General features: G+C 47.3%; 1 protein-coding gene across 2 annotated transcripts in view; it reads left to right on the top strand.

Annotated features, from left to right (window-relative positions):
* LOC141107483 (H-2 class II histocompatibility antigen, A-Q alpha chain-like) overlaps positions 1–9,276 on the top strand; it is a 41,826-nt gene extending 32,550 nt beyond the window's left edge. The window contains exons 4-5 of one of the 2 annotated variants that reach the window (XR_012235913.1): positions 7,933–8,158; positions 8,885–9,081. Coding sequence is in view for 1 of the 2 variants with exons in the window: in XM_073598253.1 (XP_073454354.1) it covers positions 8,885–9,039 (155 nt within the window). In the remaining variant the exon portion in view is untranslated. Of the gene's footprint in view, positions 1–7,932; positions 8,159–8,884 lie in introns of both variants that reach the window. The other variant, XM_073598253.1, reaches the window with a different exon arrangement.
* The last annotated feature ends 5,505 nt before the right edge of the window (positions 9,277–14,781 follow it).

Below are 14,781 nucleotides of genomic sequence, written 5' to 3'. Positions count from 1 at the left end.
CAAATGATTAATAAGGATTTCAATACACATTATGTAAAACAAGGAATAGACTGGGAAAGGGGAGGGAAAAAGGACGATGCATAATCTCAAACGGTGGGGGCATAAAGGAACCCACAGTTAAAGAAATAAGCATCATAACCCATCCCAGAACATATAAAATAACAATTCAATCTAGGTATACATAACTTTAATGAATAAAGCAAGCGATCTACTGAAAATTTGGAGTCAGCCACAGAGAAAAAACATCAAATTTATCAGAATTCACAAATTTTAATATAGTGCAAACCACTATATGTATAGAGTCCGATCATGTATAGTCAAGGGGAAGGGGGGACCTGAAATTCTGCAAAAGAAGCCCAAAAGTTTTTATTGTCACACCTGACACTTCAGAGAGCCTCCCCATACATCAGGGTCCCCAGAGAGCCCCCCTTCAATCAGTGTCCTCAGAGAGTCTCCCCCTACATCAGGGTCCCCAGAGAGCCTCCCCTTACATCAGGGTCCCCAGAGAGCCTCCCCTTACATCAGGGTCCCCAGAGAGCCTCCCCTTACATCAGGGTCCCCAGAGAGCCTCCCCTTACATCAGGGTCCCCAGAGAGCCTCCCCTTACATCAGGGTCTCCAGAGAGCCTCCCCTTACATCAGGGTCTCCAGAGAGCCTCCCCTTACATCAGGGTCTCCAGAGAGCCTCCCCTTACATCTGGGTCCCCAGAGAGCCTCCCCCTACACCAGGATCCCCAGAGAGCCTCCCCCTACACCAGGATCCCCAGAGAGCCTCCCCTTACACCAGGGTCCCCAGAGAGCCTCCCCTTACACCAGGGTCCCCAGAGAGCCTCCCCTTACACCAGGGTCCCCAGAGAGCCTCCCCTTACACCAGGGTCCCCAGAGAGCCTCCCCTTACACCAGGGTCCCCAGAGAGCCTCCCCTTACACCAGGGTCCCCAGAGAGCCTCCCCTTACACCAGGGTCCCAAGAGAGCCCCCCTTACATCAGGGTCCCCAGAGAGCTTCCCTACTTACATCAGGGTCCCCAGAGAGCTTCCCTACTTACATCAGGGCCCCCAGAGAGCCTCCCCTTACATCAGGGTCCCCAGAGAGCCTCCCCTTACATCAGGGTCCCCAGAGAGCCTCCCTTTACATCAGGGTCCCCAGAGAGCCTCCCCTTACATCAGGGTCCCCAGAGAGCCCCCCCTTACACCAGGATCCCCAGAGAGCCCCCCTTACATTAGTGTCCCCAGAGAGCCTTCCCTTTTACACTAGTGTCCCCAGAGAGCCCCTCCTTACACAGGGTCCCCAGAGAGCCCCCCCTCTTACATCAGTGTCCCCAGAGGGCCCCCTCTTACATCAGTGTCCCCAGAGGGCCCCCTCTTACATCAGTGTCCCCAGAGGGCCCCCTCTTACATCAGTGTCCCCAGAGGGCCCCCTCTTACATCAGTGTCCCCAGAGGGCCCCCTCTTACATCAGTGTCCCCAGAGGGCCCCCGGTCCTTATATTAGTGTCCCCAGAGGGCCCCCGGTCCTTATATTAGTGTCCCCAGAGAGCCCCCCCTTTTACATTAGTGTCCCCAGAGGCCCCCCTCTTACATTAGTGTCCCCAGAAAGCCCCCCTCTTACATCAGGGTCCCCAAACAGCTGACCCCCCCCCGTTGCAGAGGTTCCCCTGTACCTGGCTGGTGGAGGTGGGAGGCGGCGATCGGCAGCTCTATGGTGTCCACAGGCAGGGGGATCTCCCTGGGGCTAGTAGTTCTATCTCCGAATGTATACAGCGGAGAGGGGAGGGGCCTCTGACCCAGGCATCGGCAACAGTGTTCAAGCTGAGTGAAAGTGAAACTGATACCTGCCCGGGTCAGAGGCCCCTCCCTTCTCCTCTCCACTGTATACACTGACACTCGAGAGAGTACTACAAGCCCCAGTGAGATCCCGCCGCCCACACAGGCACCATAGAGCTGCTGATCGCCGCCTTCCACCTCCTCCCACCTCTCCCTACTGCACTCTAAACGGCCAGCCAGAGGTGCGGGGGGGATGCTGGGACTTGGGGGCCCCATGCAGCTTGCGGGGCCCTACGCAGCTTGCGTAGTGAGCGTATAGGGCGGATCGGCTTTGCTCCTAGCCTCCGCCCACTATTTTCTGGAACGTTCTCCAACCTTCTGGAAATGGGAAGGACGTCTGGAGGTTCCTCCAGTTTCTCCTATACTCCTTCCCAGATCTATAGGACTTTGCCTCCCTATACCTTTCTGGAAGATTACATCTAAATGGTGGTGGCTTTTGCTGTTTTGGTCTCCTGTCTGAGGGAATAAGCCCTGATTTTCCATCGGTAACTTTTGATATAGCTGTGTCCAGCTTTGTCCCAAAAAGGTTTGTTCCATCGTATGGAATTTTACACCAGTTAGTCTTAGAAGCGACATCTGCTGCCCAGGGTTTAAGCCATAGGGCTCTTCTGGTGATCACGGAATCCAGCATCGCTCTCAAGGAAGATCTGATTTTATCCACTGAAGCCTCTGCAACAAAATCTCTGGCGAGACTAAGTTCCTGAAGGGCTGTGATCCCTTTCTCTTGTTCTGCCCCTTCTATTATCGGCTTCTTAATATTGGATGTCCAGCTAGAGATGGCCTTTCCTACAGCTGCTTATGCAATGGCTGGTCTACAAGTGCCACCGGCAGCTGAATAAGCTCTGTTTAAATCGATTTTCCGGTCTAACACATCTCTGAATGTTACTGCATCCTCAATAGGTAGTGTTACGTGCCTGGCCAATCGCATTAGCGATGCGTCTACCACTGGAGCTGACAACAGATTTACGTTCGGTTCTTTAAGTGGGTATAGTTTTGGTAGTCTATTGTTGAGACTGGTCTTTTTCTCTGTTTTTTTGTCACTCCTCTTCTTTGATCAGGTCTTCCAATTCGTCAGTGAATGGAAATGATTCTGGGTCCTTTTTCAGATTTGGAAAGTATTTTTTCATTTTCTGTGGGGCTTCTTTAGGCTCCTCCCATCCGATTGCTTCCTTCACGGATTTTACAAATGGTTCAGAGCAAAGTCGAATCCTACTGAAACCTCCAATTCTTCGCAGTCTGATTTCTTCGATGCGTTGGTGCAACTGCCGAAGTACTCTGAATAGGTTTATCTGCTACAGGAACTGATACTTGCAGGATGGATTCTCTGACAGATTCTCTAATGATGTCTGTCACTTCCCTGGCATCTGTCTTTTTCCCTAGTAGCTTCCTCGAAGCACGTACGACAGGCCAATTTCTTTGGGATCGATATGGTGCCGCAGACGCAGCAAGTATTTGCAGTTGAACTGGAGTGATGGCTGGCCGATGATGTCCTGTGTGAGGAGGATCTTCTATGGTAGGAGTGATGATGTCATGAGCATTCGTTTGAGCGGCTTCTTCTGTGGCCCAAGTGGCTTCCTCTGCGATCTGAGCGGCTTCGTCTATGACCTGTGCGGCTTTTTCTGTGTGATCGTTCTCTGCGTCTTGAGTTTGATGACCTTGTGGACATGATAGGGCTATCCAATAAGGCAGCATTAGTGGCAGGCTCTCTTTTCCTATATCTTCACTATTTACCAATCCGTCCCCTTATCTATTAGGCTGTGGATGGTCTGCTGGGGCAGCGGCCTCCATGAGAACTGATAGAAACTTACACCTGAAAAGTGTATGGTGATTAGCAGGCAGATAGGGATAGTAATTTAGTACCCATAGATAGCTCCAGAAAGAGAGATTCCACTTACCTTAGTGGAGAAGAGCAATGTTAGGAAGTTTGCAGGCAGAAGAGGAGCCGATAGGTATAACCCTATAGAGATGAGAGTGCAGGTATGTACTCTCCAGTCACCGTATGCCAAAAAGGAATGTGAAGGGTCTTTAAATCTACAGCTGTCGCAGCGGAAATGATGTCATGGCCATGCATGCGCGCCGAGGAGTCCAGCGCCATCTTGAAGATTGGCATAACAGGCTCCCGGCGGCGTCACTACTGCCCACGCATGCGCAGACGTGCCTGGACGCTCAGGCGCCATTTTGAGCAAGGTAAATAGCTTCTGCGGGACTGCAGGGCTCAGAGGACGCTGAAAAGAAAAATAAATTAAAAACGAAGGCCGCTGTGGATAATCTAAGCCTGTTTAAGGCTTGTGTAATGTCAGGCAACATAGCCCTGAGACCACCAGAGTGGGTTTCTTTCCATTTAGCTCATTTAGAGACTGTACAGGCAAGGACTTCCATCCAGGAGAGGCTGAACCTGGCTGGGGCGAGAGCGGTAAGGGGTGCTGATCCATTCGGTCCTGGACAAGTGAAGGAAAAAAAGGAGAATACTGCGGTGGGGTCTCTTACAATTTATAGCTATTCAGTCCTATTATATTGTGGGGGCGGAGTCACAACCCAAAGTGTATGCTGCCATGATGTGCCTCATTTTTCTCTCACCAGGGGCAGCCAGTCCATTAAGGGCACACAGGTGCCGCCTCCCCTTCCCCAAGAGAAATGGGATGAACAGCACATAAAAGTAACATAGCGTGAAAGCGATAATCTAAACCATTTACAGTCATTTTTAATCAACAAGGGGGCATGATCCATTTTAAATACAGCTTCCAAGAAACTTGGTGGCAACATCCCTTACAAATAACCAAGATCTGCATGGAACAGAGAGATAGGTTTGGGTGTCATCAGTGTAGCTATAGTATTGGAAGCCGTTGAAGGTTATCAAGTGACCAAGGGAAGAGGTGTAGATAGAAAAGAGAAGGGGTCCAAGAACAGAGTTGTAGGTTGAAGGAGCGCTGTCATAGGTAGGAGGAGAACCAGGATAGAGCAGAATCTTGGAGGCCAAGGAAACTGAGTTTATTGAGAAGAGTAGGTGGTCAACAACAGGGCCGGCACTACCATAGAGCGGCAGAGGCGGCTCTCCATTGAGCTCTGAAACACTGTCTGCACCTTTGCCTTAGGGCACCAAGATGGGACATCCTCCAGTCCAATCTGATTCTCGCTCCATCCAGGCAGCAGGGCTGGCAATCTAAATGTATAATCCATCCACCTGGGGGCTAGGCTCCCCGCTGCTCAAACTAGGAGCGCTACTTTCGGGGACCAGCCTCCCCCTGCTCGCTGTGCCATTGCTCGGGTGTGCAGGGGGTAGGCCGGTCCCAGATAGGAGCAGAGCTCTCCTAGTTTGAGCAGCGGGGAGCCCAGCCCCCACGTGGATGGATGGATTTATACATTCAGATTGCCCGCCCTGCCGCCCAGACAGAGCGGGAGTCAGACAGAACTGGAGGCAGTGGGGAGGAGGAGGGGGAGCCGGCTTCGGAGGTGAGGTGTGAGGGCGGCATGATATGTCTCAGCTTTCTCACTGAGAGAAGATAGGCAGGAGGAGCTCAGCAGCTGTCAGAGATAGACACCTGCCTGAAACCCTCTGCCTGCTGACCACTGTACCCCTGGCCTATGAGCACCTCTTCACCTCCCCACACTCCCCTCCCTAACTGGGACTGCAAGGGCCCCACCACCCACCTCTGCCTGATGATCTGATGCTAGAGAAGTTCTCTTCTGTCCCTCTGCCCTCACCTGTCCCTCTGCCCCCCTCCTGTCCCTCTGCCCGCCTCATGTGACACATGCCCCCTCGTTTCCCTCTGCCCACCTCTTGTCCCTCTGCCCCTCTCCTGTGATGCTGCCCCCAACCTGTCCCTCTGCCCCTCTCCTGTGATGCATGCCTCCCTCATGTCCCTCTGCCCTCTTCTTGTGACACTGCCCCTACCTGTCCCTCTTCCCCACTCTTGTCCCTCTGCCCCCCTCCTGTGATAAGAGAAAAAAACAGCAACAGGCGCCTCTTAGTAAGATGTAACATTTAATTACAAATATAGCATTAAAACCACTCACATGTAATAACGTGTATGTCCAGTGCAGGGGATTCCAGTAAGATCCATGGTTGATCTCTGCAGTCCGAGATGAAGGGGAGCCTTGTTCCTCTATGCTGTCGGCTGTTTTCGTTGATCTGCAGCGGACTTCCAGGATTCTATAGAAATCCAGAACGAGGCTTGCAACTCAGCCAGGCAGTCACATGGAGGGCTAGAGTGCAGATTCAGGTATGGGCTGTACTGCCGTAAAGCAACGCGTTTCAGAGCATGCGCTGTAGGGCGCGCTCCTTTCTCAAGCTAGAGAAAGGAGCGCGCCCTACAGTGCGTGCTCTGAAACGCGTTGCTTTACGGCAGTACAGCCCATACCTGACTCTGCACTCGTTCTGGATTTCTATCGAATCCCGGAAGTCCGCTGCAGATCAACTAAACCAGCCGACAGCATAGAGGAACAAGCAACAACTAAGAGGCGCCTGTTTTTTTTTCTCTTTTCTACATATTGGAGTGGCTTCACCTCCCTTACAAGGCTGCCCTGCAAATAGACTGTTACTCTCACAAGGAGCTGTATTTTGCTCTAAAAGGTCTATTTGGAGTTTTTCATTGTGTATTGCTGCCCCCCACCTGTCCCTCTGTCCACCTCCTGTGAGTCCGCTTCCCACCTGTTCCTCTGTCCCGCTGTCCCCTCCTGTCCCTCTGCTCGCCTCCTGTGACTCTGCCCCCACCTGTCCCTCTGCCCACCTCCTGTGAAACTGCTCCTCACCTGTCCCTCTGCCCACTTCTTGTGACTCTGCCCCCATCTGCCCACCTCCTGTGATATTGCTCCCCACCTGTCCCTTTGCCCACCTCCTGTCCCTCTGCCCCATCCTGTCCCTCTGCTCCCTCCTGTCCCACTGCCCTCCTCCTGTGATGCTGCCCCCCACCTGTCCCTCTGCCCTCCTCCTCCTCCTGTGATGCTGCCCCCCTCCTGTCATGCTGCCCTCCCCCTGTCCCTCTGCCCACCGCCCCCCATGTGTCTTGTGTTTTCACCCTGGCCGTTCAGAGGCTGCTCAGGAGTCCAGGGATAGGGGAGGATCCATCTGCAGGAGAAGTCTGTGGATGCGGTAAGTCCGATTATGGGGAGGATCTGTCTGTCTGCACACATTACAATCTGCACAGGGACACATATTTTGGGTGTGGTTTTTTTTGGGGGGTGGGGGGCAGCATTCCATTTTTGGACCCAGGCAGCACAATGTCTTGGGCCAGCCCTGGTTAACAGTATCAAAGGCCGCAGAGAGGTCAAGTAGTTGGAGTATGGAGTAGTGGCCATTAGTTTTGGCAGTTAGTAAATCATTTGTGAGTTTTCGTATGACAGTTTCTGTGGAGTGCTGCGAGTGAAAGCCGGACTGAGGGGTTAAGCTTTGTTTTGACCACGGTTATTAAGGGGTTAAGCACTGTTTTAGTAGTATGAATCAATAAAAACAATGTAATTTAAAAATAGATGGCCAATAGAAGCAGGAGACATGCAGAGTGAGGAACAGGCCTAGGTTTTCAACAGGTGGGTAGGAGAAGTACCAGGCAGCAGATGGGTGCATGGGAATACAGACAAACATCAGCAGTTTCAGCCAAGAGACAGATGCAGGTTCAGGAACTCAGGTGGGCAGCATCAGTACCAGACAGGAGACAGGTGCAGGGTTGCAAAAGGATAAACCAATGGCAAAGTTAGTGACCGCAATCAAGACAAGCGAGTCAGTTCAAAGTAATAGTTGGAGCCTACTCATCAATGAGTTCAGGTGCAGTGGAGCCTTAAATATGACTGCAACTATGTTAGATTCCAGTATTGGGCAAGTTGGCATTTACTGTAATTTCCTTAACCATGGTGATGTTGGATCCTGACATCCCTGACAGAGGGTCAAGTACATGGCTGTGCTGTCTGGCAGGGGTGTCTGTATCGCAATATTGCCTGCAGAGAATTGCAAATTCTTTGACAGGTAAATACAGTTACAGATAAGTATTTTAACTTGTATGTAGCTGGCATTCACCTTAAAGGGTAACTCTACTTGCATGGAAAAATGCAATATCATATTTACTTGTTTTAAACTTTTTTTTTACATTTCCTTATTACTTCTTGGTTTCCATGCATAGGCAAACAATGTCATACATCCCAGGCATCTTCAGGAGGGGAGGAGGGGTTTCGCAGCGATGTACACCCTCCTGTCTACATGCCTGAACAAAGGGCAGATGGATTCCAGGAAGTAAATACTACATAAATCATCTGCCCTTACTCAAGATGTTCACAGCCAGAAATTCTAGGGAGTGTTTTTCTAATTGATCTCTCAGCAAAATAAAGCATGGAGAAATGGATGGATGGGCAAGTTTGCTTTGAATATGAAAAAAAAATGAATGAATGAAAAAAGGGACTAAATTGCACATTTAGCTTGCGGTGCTCAGATACAGTTTAGTTCCACTTTAATCTTATTAAAAATGACCTTTCCTTTTCAATCTGCTGCTGCTGTAAATTTCTTTAAAATTGAATGCAATATGGCAACTTAGAGGTATTCTGTACACAGATGGTGTATGTCCAAAAATGTAATTTCCTGCTTATATGATGGGCTCACTGATTTTCCCAGAAGATTACAAATCAGATTTTAGGCACCCACTACAGTAGAAACGTATGTTTCGGTGAGATGCTCTCTAAGGGTAATTACTTCTAAAGGGATGCAGACACTGCAGCTTTCGTCATTAGAACATGGCAAGTGCATCAGCTGATTGTAATAAACCAGACTCTTCCATTGAGAATGAGTGAAACAAACAGCTATTTGCTCACAGCAACAGAAGATAGAAATCTGCAATAAACAATTGTTAAAATCCCTGCTAAGTACTTTGGTTACTCACAGGATTTTTTTTCTCAGCAAAGGTGGAGTTACTCTTTAAGGTATAAGATTGACATGATATATTAACATCTATCTATCTATCTATCTATCTATCTATCTATCTATCTATCTATCTATCTATCTATCTATCTATCTATCTATCTATCTATCTATCTATCTATCTATCTATCTATCTATCTATCTATCTGTGTTTGGCTTTACAGAACCGGAAGTTCCACCAGCCCAATCAGAGACAACAGAGAACATAGTCTGTGCTCTTGGCTTGTCTGTTGGAATAATTGGGATCATAGCTGGAGTTGTCCTACTTATGAAGGGGATGAAACGCAATACCGAACAAAGGATGAGGGAAAACTACTGATTGAACTAAAGAGCAAAATTCAGTCAAAAGGATTTAGAAGTCCAGGAGTGGAAGACAAACAGTTAATATATGTGTGAATTCCCTTTCTAAGGTGCCTGTTTATCAAGATTTTCACACATGAGTTGCATATTTTTTACCTAAGGTTTTGTTAGAAAAATGTGTGAATCTTGGGTGAAATATTTGTCAATTGTGAAAATATGTATACATTTATGTGCCATTAATAAACACATCTCTGGACCACATTGTTTTCTTTAAAAAGAAGATTTTTACAAGGATAGATGAGATGACAGTGGTTCTGGAAATTTTATAGATAGGCAACTCCTATCCTCATATTGATTAGCGGTTCCAAATTAATAACAACTACTGCCTTATGCCACGTACACACGACCGGACTTTCCGTCAGAATAGACTTCAACGGTCTTTCCAACGGAGTTCCAACGAAACAGTCTTGCCTACACACGATCACACCAAAGTCTGATCATTTAGAACGCAATGACGTATGACGGGACTAGAAATGGGAAGTTCAATAGCCAGTAGCCAATAGCTGCCCTTGTGTCATTTTTGGTCCGTCGGAATAGCATACAGATGAGCGGTTTTCCCGATAGGCACTGATTCCGTCAGAAATTTCTGGGTCCATCAGAATTTTAGAAAGGAAAAAGTCTGATGAAGCCCACACACAATCGGAATGTCCGATGGAATGATTCCGCCTGACCTTTTCTGCCAGAAAGTCCGGTCATGTGTATGCGGCATTAGGGAACAGACACAAAAGATACACTCCACATTTTTCCAAAATAACTGTTCTGCTTTATTATGACACAATTGAAGGTTTTTATACACATGATTATGTAGGTATCACATTATTATTACAATTGTACTTTTATGGTAACAAGGGGCGTAACATAGGCAGGCTAATTCTAATCAGGACTTAAAACAGTGGGGGTCGAATTATGATTTGCCAGTAGTCACCAAATTCTGGGCTGTTCCTGAAGCCTGCACCGCTCTCCCAGCCTTTTTGCAGCCACCCAGCTGTGCTGTTCCTGGAGCCCACAGCCACCCACTCAGCCTCTTTGCAGTCGCCCATTCAGTTACGGCATGGTTGGGGGGCAGAGACTAAAGGTCAGCTGACTGGTGAGAAATGTGAAGTGGGAAGGGCTGAAGGAGACCCTATCTTCTGATTTCGGCATAGGTGTCACTGACACCACAGAGTTGGAGACACAGTGAGTAACATTACTTGTGATTATAGTTGCCTTTAAAAGTCCCCACTACAGTTTTCAGATCATCAGATGACTCTGATCAAGAGCACCTAAGTTAGCTGATCAAACTACCTCCAGCATTGCCACTGATCCCAACTCTCCCAGCACTACCACTCATCCCATTCCCCCCACCCCTCCACCAAGGTGTAAGAGAAAGAATAAAATTGGGGAAAACATGGAAGAGAGAGGAAAAGAAGGGGAGGAACAAAGAAAAAGGGAGAGAAAGAATAAGAGAAAGAACAAGAAAAAAGGCTTGAGAGAGGGGAAAAAATGGGGAAAAAAAACAAGAAATTAGGATAGAGAGAGATAAAAGGGAAAGAAAGGAGAACAAAGAGAAAGAGTGGTACATTCTAAAATGTACTATAAGGGGTTTTAATACTATATGAGTGGAACAGACTCAGGGAGCTCTAAACGTTTGTGGGTTAGGGACGCAAATAACACCCACTTGCCTTGGGTGCTGACAACCCACGCTATGAAAATAATTTTACTGTTAGGGGTCCTCACAACTTGGGAAATTTTATCAAGGGGTCACAGCGCTAGTAAGGTTGAGAACCACGGACTTAAAAGAATGCAAACATGTAATGAAAACATTATTAGTGCCGTGTGCACACAAAATAGAATACAATAATATACAGAACTTATAAATTTCCTTTAAATCTCTCTTTTGATCAATATTTTGATCACTAACCATACTTGCTATCCCCTTTAACCTGGAACCTCCACACCAGGGCCGGTACAAGGCAGGGGCGGAAGGGGCACGTACCATTTTGGAATAGGGGGGGGCGCAGCCTGCAGGTGAAGTTCTGCCACGCCAGTGTGTACAATAATACTGTCTTACAGTGCATGTACAGCGCCCAGCGGCACTGTACAAATTGCCTTTGTGCGCTCCTGCATGATCCTCCCTTCCCTTCCCTCAGCACACAACTACACTGTTTACTCCCCTACGGAGGAGTCCCGTAGTCTCTGCCAGCGCCGTGACGTCACTCACGGCTGGAGGCGAGGTGGGAGGACGCAGAGGAGTGCAGGGAGGCGGGAGCTGTGAGCTGTGTCGGCGCGCTGTCTGTTACCTCAAGCGGAGCCGAGCTGAGGAGCTGCTGCCTGGCTGGCTGGCTGGCTCAGGCTGCTGGATTCAATCTGGAAGGTAGAAGAGTGCAGTGCCAGTGTCATGTGTGCCAGTGTTCTGACTCAGATCTTCAGCAGTGGTGGTCACTGGTCATTAACCTCGCCTCAACCTCCTCCCCTCCCCCAATCCAGCCATTTATTAATCTGTTTTTTAGTGTTTACTTACACAAGTTCAGACTCATAACTTCTGAGTCTGAACTTGTGTAAGTAAACACTAAAAAACAGATTATTAAATGGCTGGATTGGGGGAGGGGAGGAGGCTGAGGCGAGGTTAATGACCAGTGACCACCACTGCTGAATACCCCACAATACTGTGCAATACTCTGCAATACCCCACAATACTCTGCAATACCCCGCAACACTGTGCAATACTCTGCAATACCCCACTATACTGTGCAATACCCCGCAATACTGTGCAATACCCCACAATACTCTGCAATACCCCCCAATACTGTGCAATACCCCACAATACTCTGCAATACCCCACAATACTGTGCAATACTCTGCAATACCCCACAATACTCTGCAATACCCCGCAACACTGTGCAATACTCTGCAATACCCCACTATACTGTGCAATACCCCGCAATACTGTGCAATACTCTGCAATACCCCACAATACTCTGCAATACCCCCTCAATACTGTGCAATACCCCACAATACTGTGCAATACTCTGCAATACCCCACAATACTCTGCAATACCCCGCAATACTGTGCAATACTCTGCAATACCCCGCAACACTGTGCAATACTCTGCAATACCCCACAATACTGTGCAATACTCTGCAATACCCCACAATACTCTGCAATACCCCGCAATACTGTGCAATACTCTGCAATACCCCGCAATACTGTGCAATACCTCACAATACTGTGCAATACCCCGCAATACTCTGCAATACCCCGCAACACTGTGCAATACTCTGCAATACCCCACAATACTCTGCAATACCCCGCAACACTGTGCAATACTCTGCAATACCCCACAATACTCTGCAATACCCCACAATACCCTGCAATACCCAGCCATACTCTGTGATACTCGGCGATACCCTGCCATACTCAGCCATGCTCAGCCATACCCAGCCATACTCGGCTGTACTCAGCCTCTGTATGTGGCCAGGCTGTGGAAGTCTCCCACATGTGGTATCGCCGTACTCAGGAGGAGGAGGAGAATCTATTTCGGGGTGTCATTTTTGGTATGTACATGCTATGTGTTAGAAATATTGTATAAATGGACAACTTTGTGTTAAAAAAAAATGCGTTTTAACCACTTCCTGCCCGCCGTCATACGACGTCCTTGACTTTGTGCAGGGATATCTGAATATCTACAGGTATCATTCAGATATCAGCTTTTTTAGCCGGCTATTCTCTACACCTTAGGAACAATCATAGCGGCTGTTCCACTGCTTGATATATTCTTGTTTTGAAACAACATTGATTCTTTATTAAAAATGGGGAGGGGGGGCGGCGCAGTTTGCCATCCTCGCCCTGGGCACCAAATGACCTTGTCCCAGCACTGCTCCACACGCTTAGGTGGAGGTAGTCCTGGCCAAAGAGGCAAACTCCATTGTCGAGTATATAATAGCTAAGAGCAGCTATATTATTACAAAGATGACTTTTCATTGTGAAAAACAAATGATTGATAAGAAATGTTTACAGAGTAATTGGCTGTACACTCTCTTGTGACCAGGATGGCCTTCTAGCTAAATTGTGGACATGCTGACTTATCAGCATAGGTAAACACAAGACAATTCTACATAAAATGGAAGACATATAATAGACAACATGACTTCAGAAATGGCTGAACTACTTTTCAAATCACAATAAATAAATATATTGATATCCCTTACAATTAAAGCATTTGAATAAATAGTACCGCAGAATGTGATTTCAAGAGGGAAACAAATCAAACAGAGATACTTTCATCTAATCATTTTTGCAATGTCCGGTGTGAATCCAGGGGACTTTCCCTTCAAGTTTTGTCAACTGTATGAAATAGACACTGTATTGTGTCTCCAAACATTTCCTTATATATAAATGTTTCTTAACCATCCACAAGTCCCCTTGCTTTAGTTTATGAGATCCTTCCAAACTGGTAGGATCCGGAATTGTGTAGAAAACACATAAATTAGTTTTTCAAAAACCTTTAGGCTGCATTCACACGTGACCGTTTTCAGCTCATAAAACGCTCATAAAACACCCAGGAAAAATGCCTGAAAAACGACCCAAAATGCAAAATCCCATTAATTTCATCTGAGCATTTTTTCACCTTAGGCAAAACGCCTGAAAAACGCCCTAAGCTCAAAAAAGAACATGAGCTTCTTTTGGGCAGATTACAGGCGTTTTCTGCCTTTTACATTGGTGACCTGAACAAAATTGCGGTAAAAATATGCGACTTTGAAATGCTCAGGTGTGAATGCAGCCTAAAAGATCAGCAACATTCTCTGTGAGATTTGAGTGGAGGACTTCAGCTGCTGAGAAAAAAATATAAGCAAGTGAGCAACACACTCCCAAACCAGATCTCATAGCGAGAGAGTCAAATATCCCCTCTTGGGGGCTTAATAAAATATAAGAAAACATTCAGGCAAAAGTTTTCTAGTTTCTGACATCCACTTAGTTACTCTACTTTTTCCACTACATTGTAGACAGTAGGGGTGTAAAATAAAACCTCAAAACTTCTTGTAAGAACGCTCCCTTAAAAATAGTTCCTCTGTTACTCTCTGTAGCTTCTGGGACTCTGTACTTACAAACAACTTCTAGAAAAACTTTTTCCTGCGGCATTTGCCACTGGCCAAACTTCTGGCTATCCAGGAAACATGTCCATTGAGACAAAATACATACTTGTAAAATCCTGATTTGGGCATCTGGATATCTTTTTGTAATCTCTAGAAGGGATGTTCAGCTTTTGGTAACACCTTTTGGTAACAGGTAAAACAAGAAACGGTCATTATAAAAACAACTGGGGTGAACCCTGGCACTATCTGATACTCATTTACTAAGATAGCCATAACCACCTTTGACTGATGACACGGTCCATGTGTCATGCTGGAGGGAAAAGAGTGACTGGCATACATAAAAGAATCACCTCTTTCCAAAGTCCTGTTTCATAAGAAGTTGCCCCCTGTGGACCACTTGTTCTACTCATTCTGGGGTCCTTAAAATGTAAATATTAATCCCAGCTCTACTGTGCCAGAACTAGGGTGGAATCTGTGGGTTGCACAGACCCAGCAAATGTCTGGGGCTGAAATGCAGCATCCTTAGTCACCTGGTCTGCTTCTATGTGTGAGTTTTAATGTTAGTATGGCTACCTCAGCAAGAAGCTGGAAGGCTGAAGACAGCCAATCAATTAACCTAGTGTAGCAC

Source organism: Aquarana catesbeiana, linkage group LG09 (assembly GCF_042186555.1).
Source record: "Aquarana catesbeiana isolate 2022-GZ linkage group LG09, ASM4218655v1, whole genome shotgun sequence".
NCBI classification, from domain to species: domain Eukaryota; kingdom Metazoa; phylum Chordata; class Amphibia; order Anura; family Ranidae; genus Aquarana; species Aquarana catesbeiana.
The sequence above is the reverse complement of the archived record's forward strand: the minus strand, read 5'-3'. Positions and strand labels throughout refer to the sequence as shown.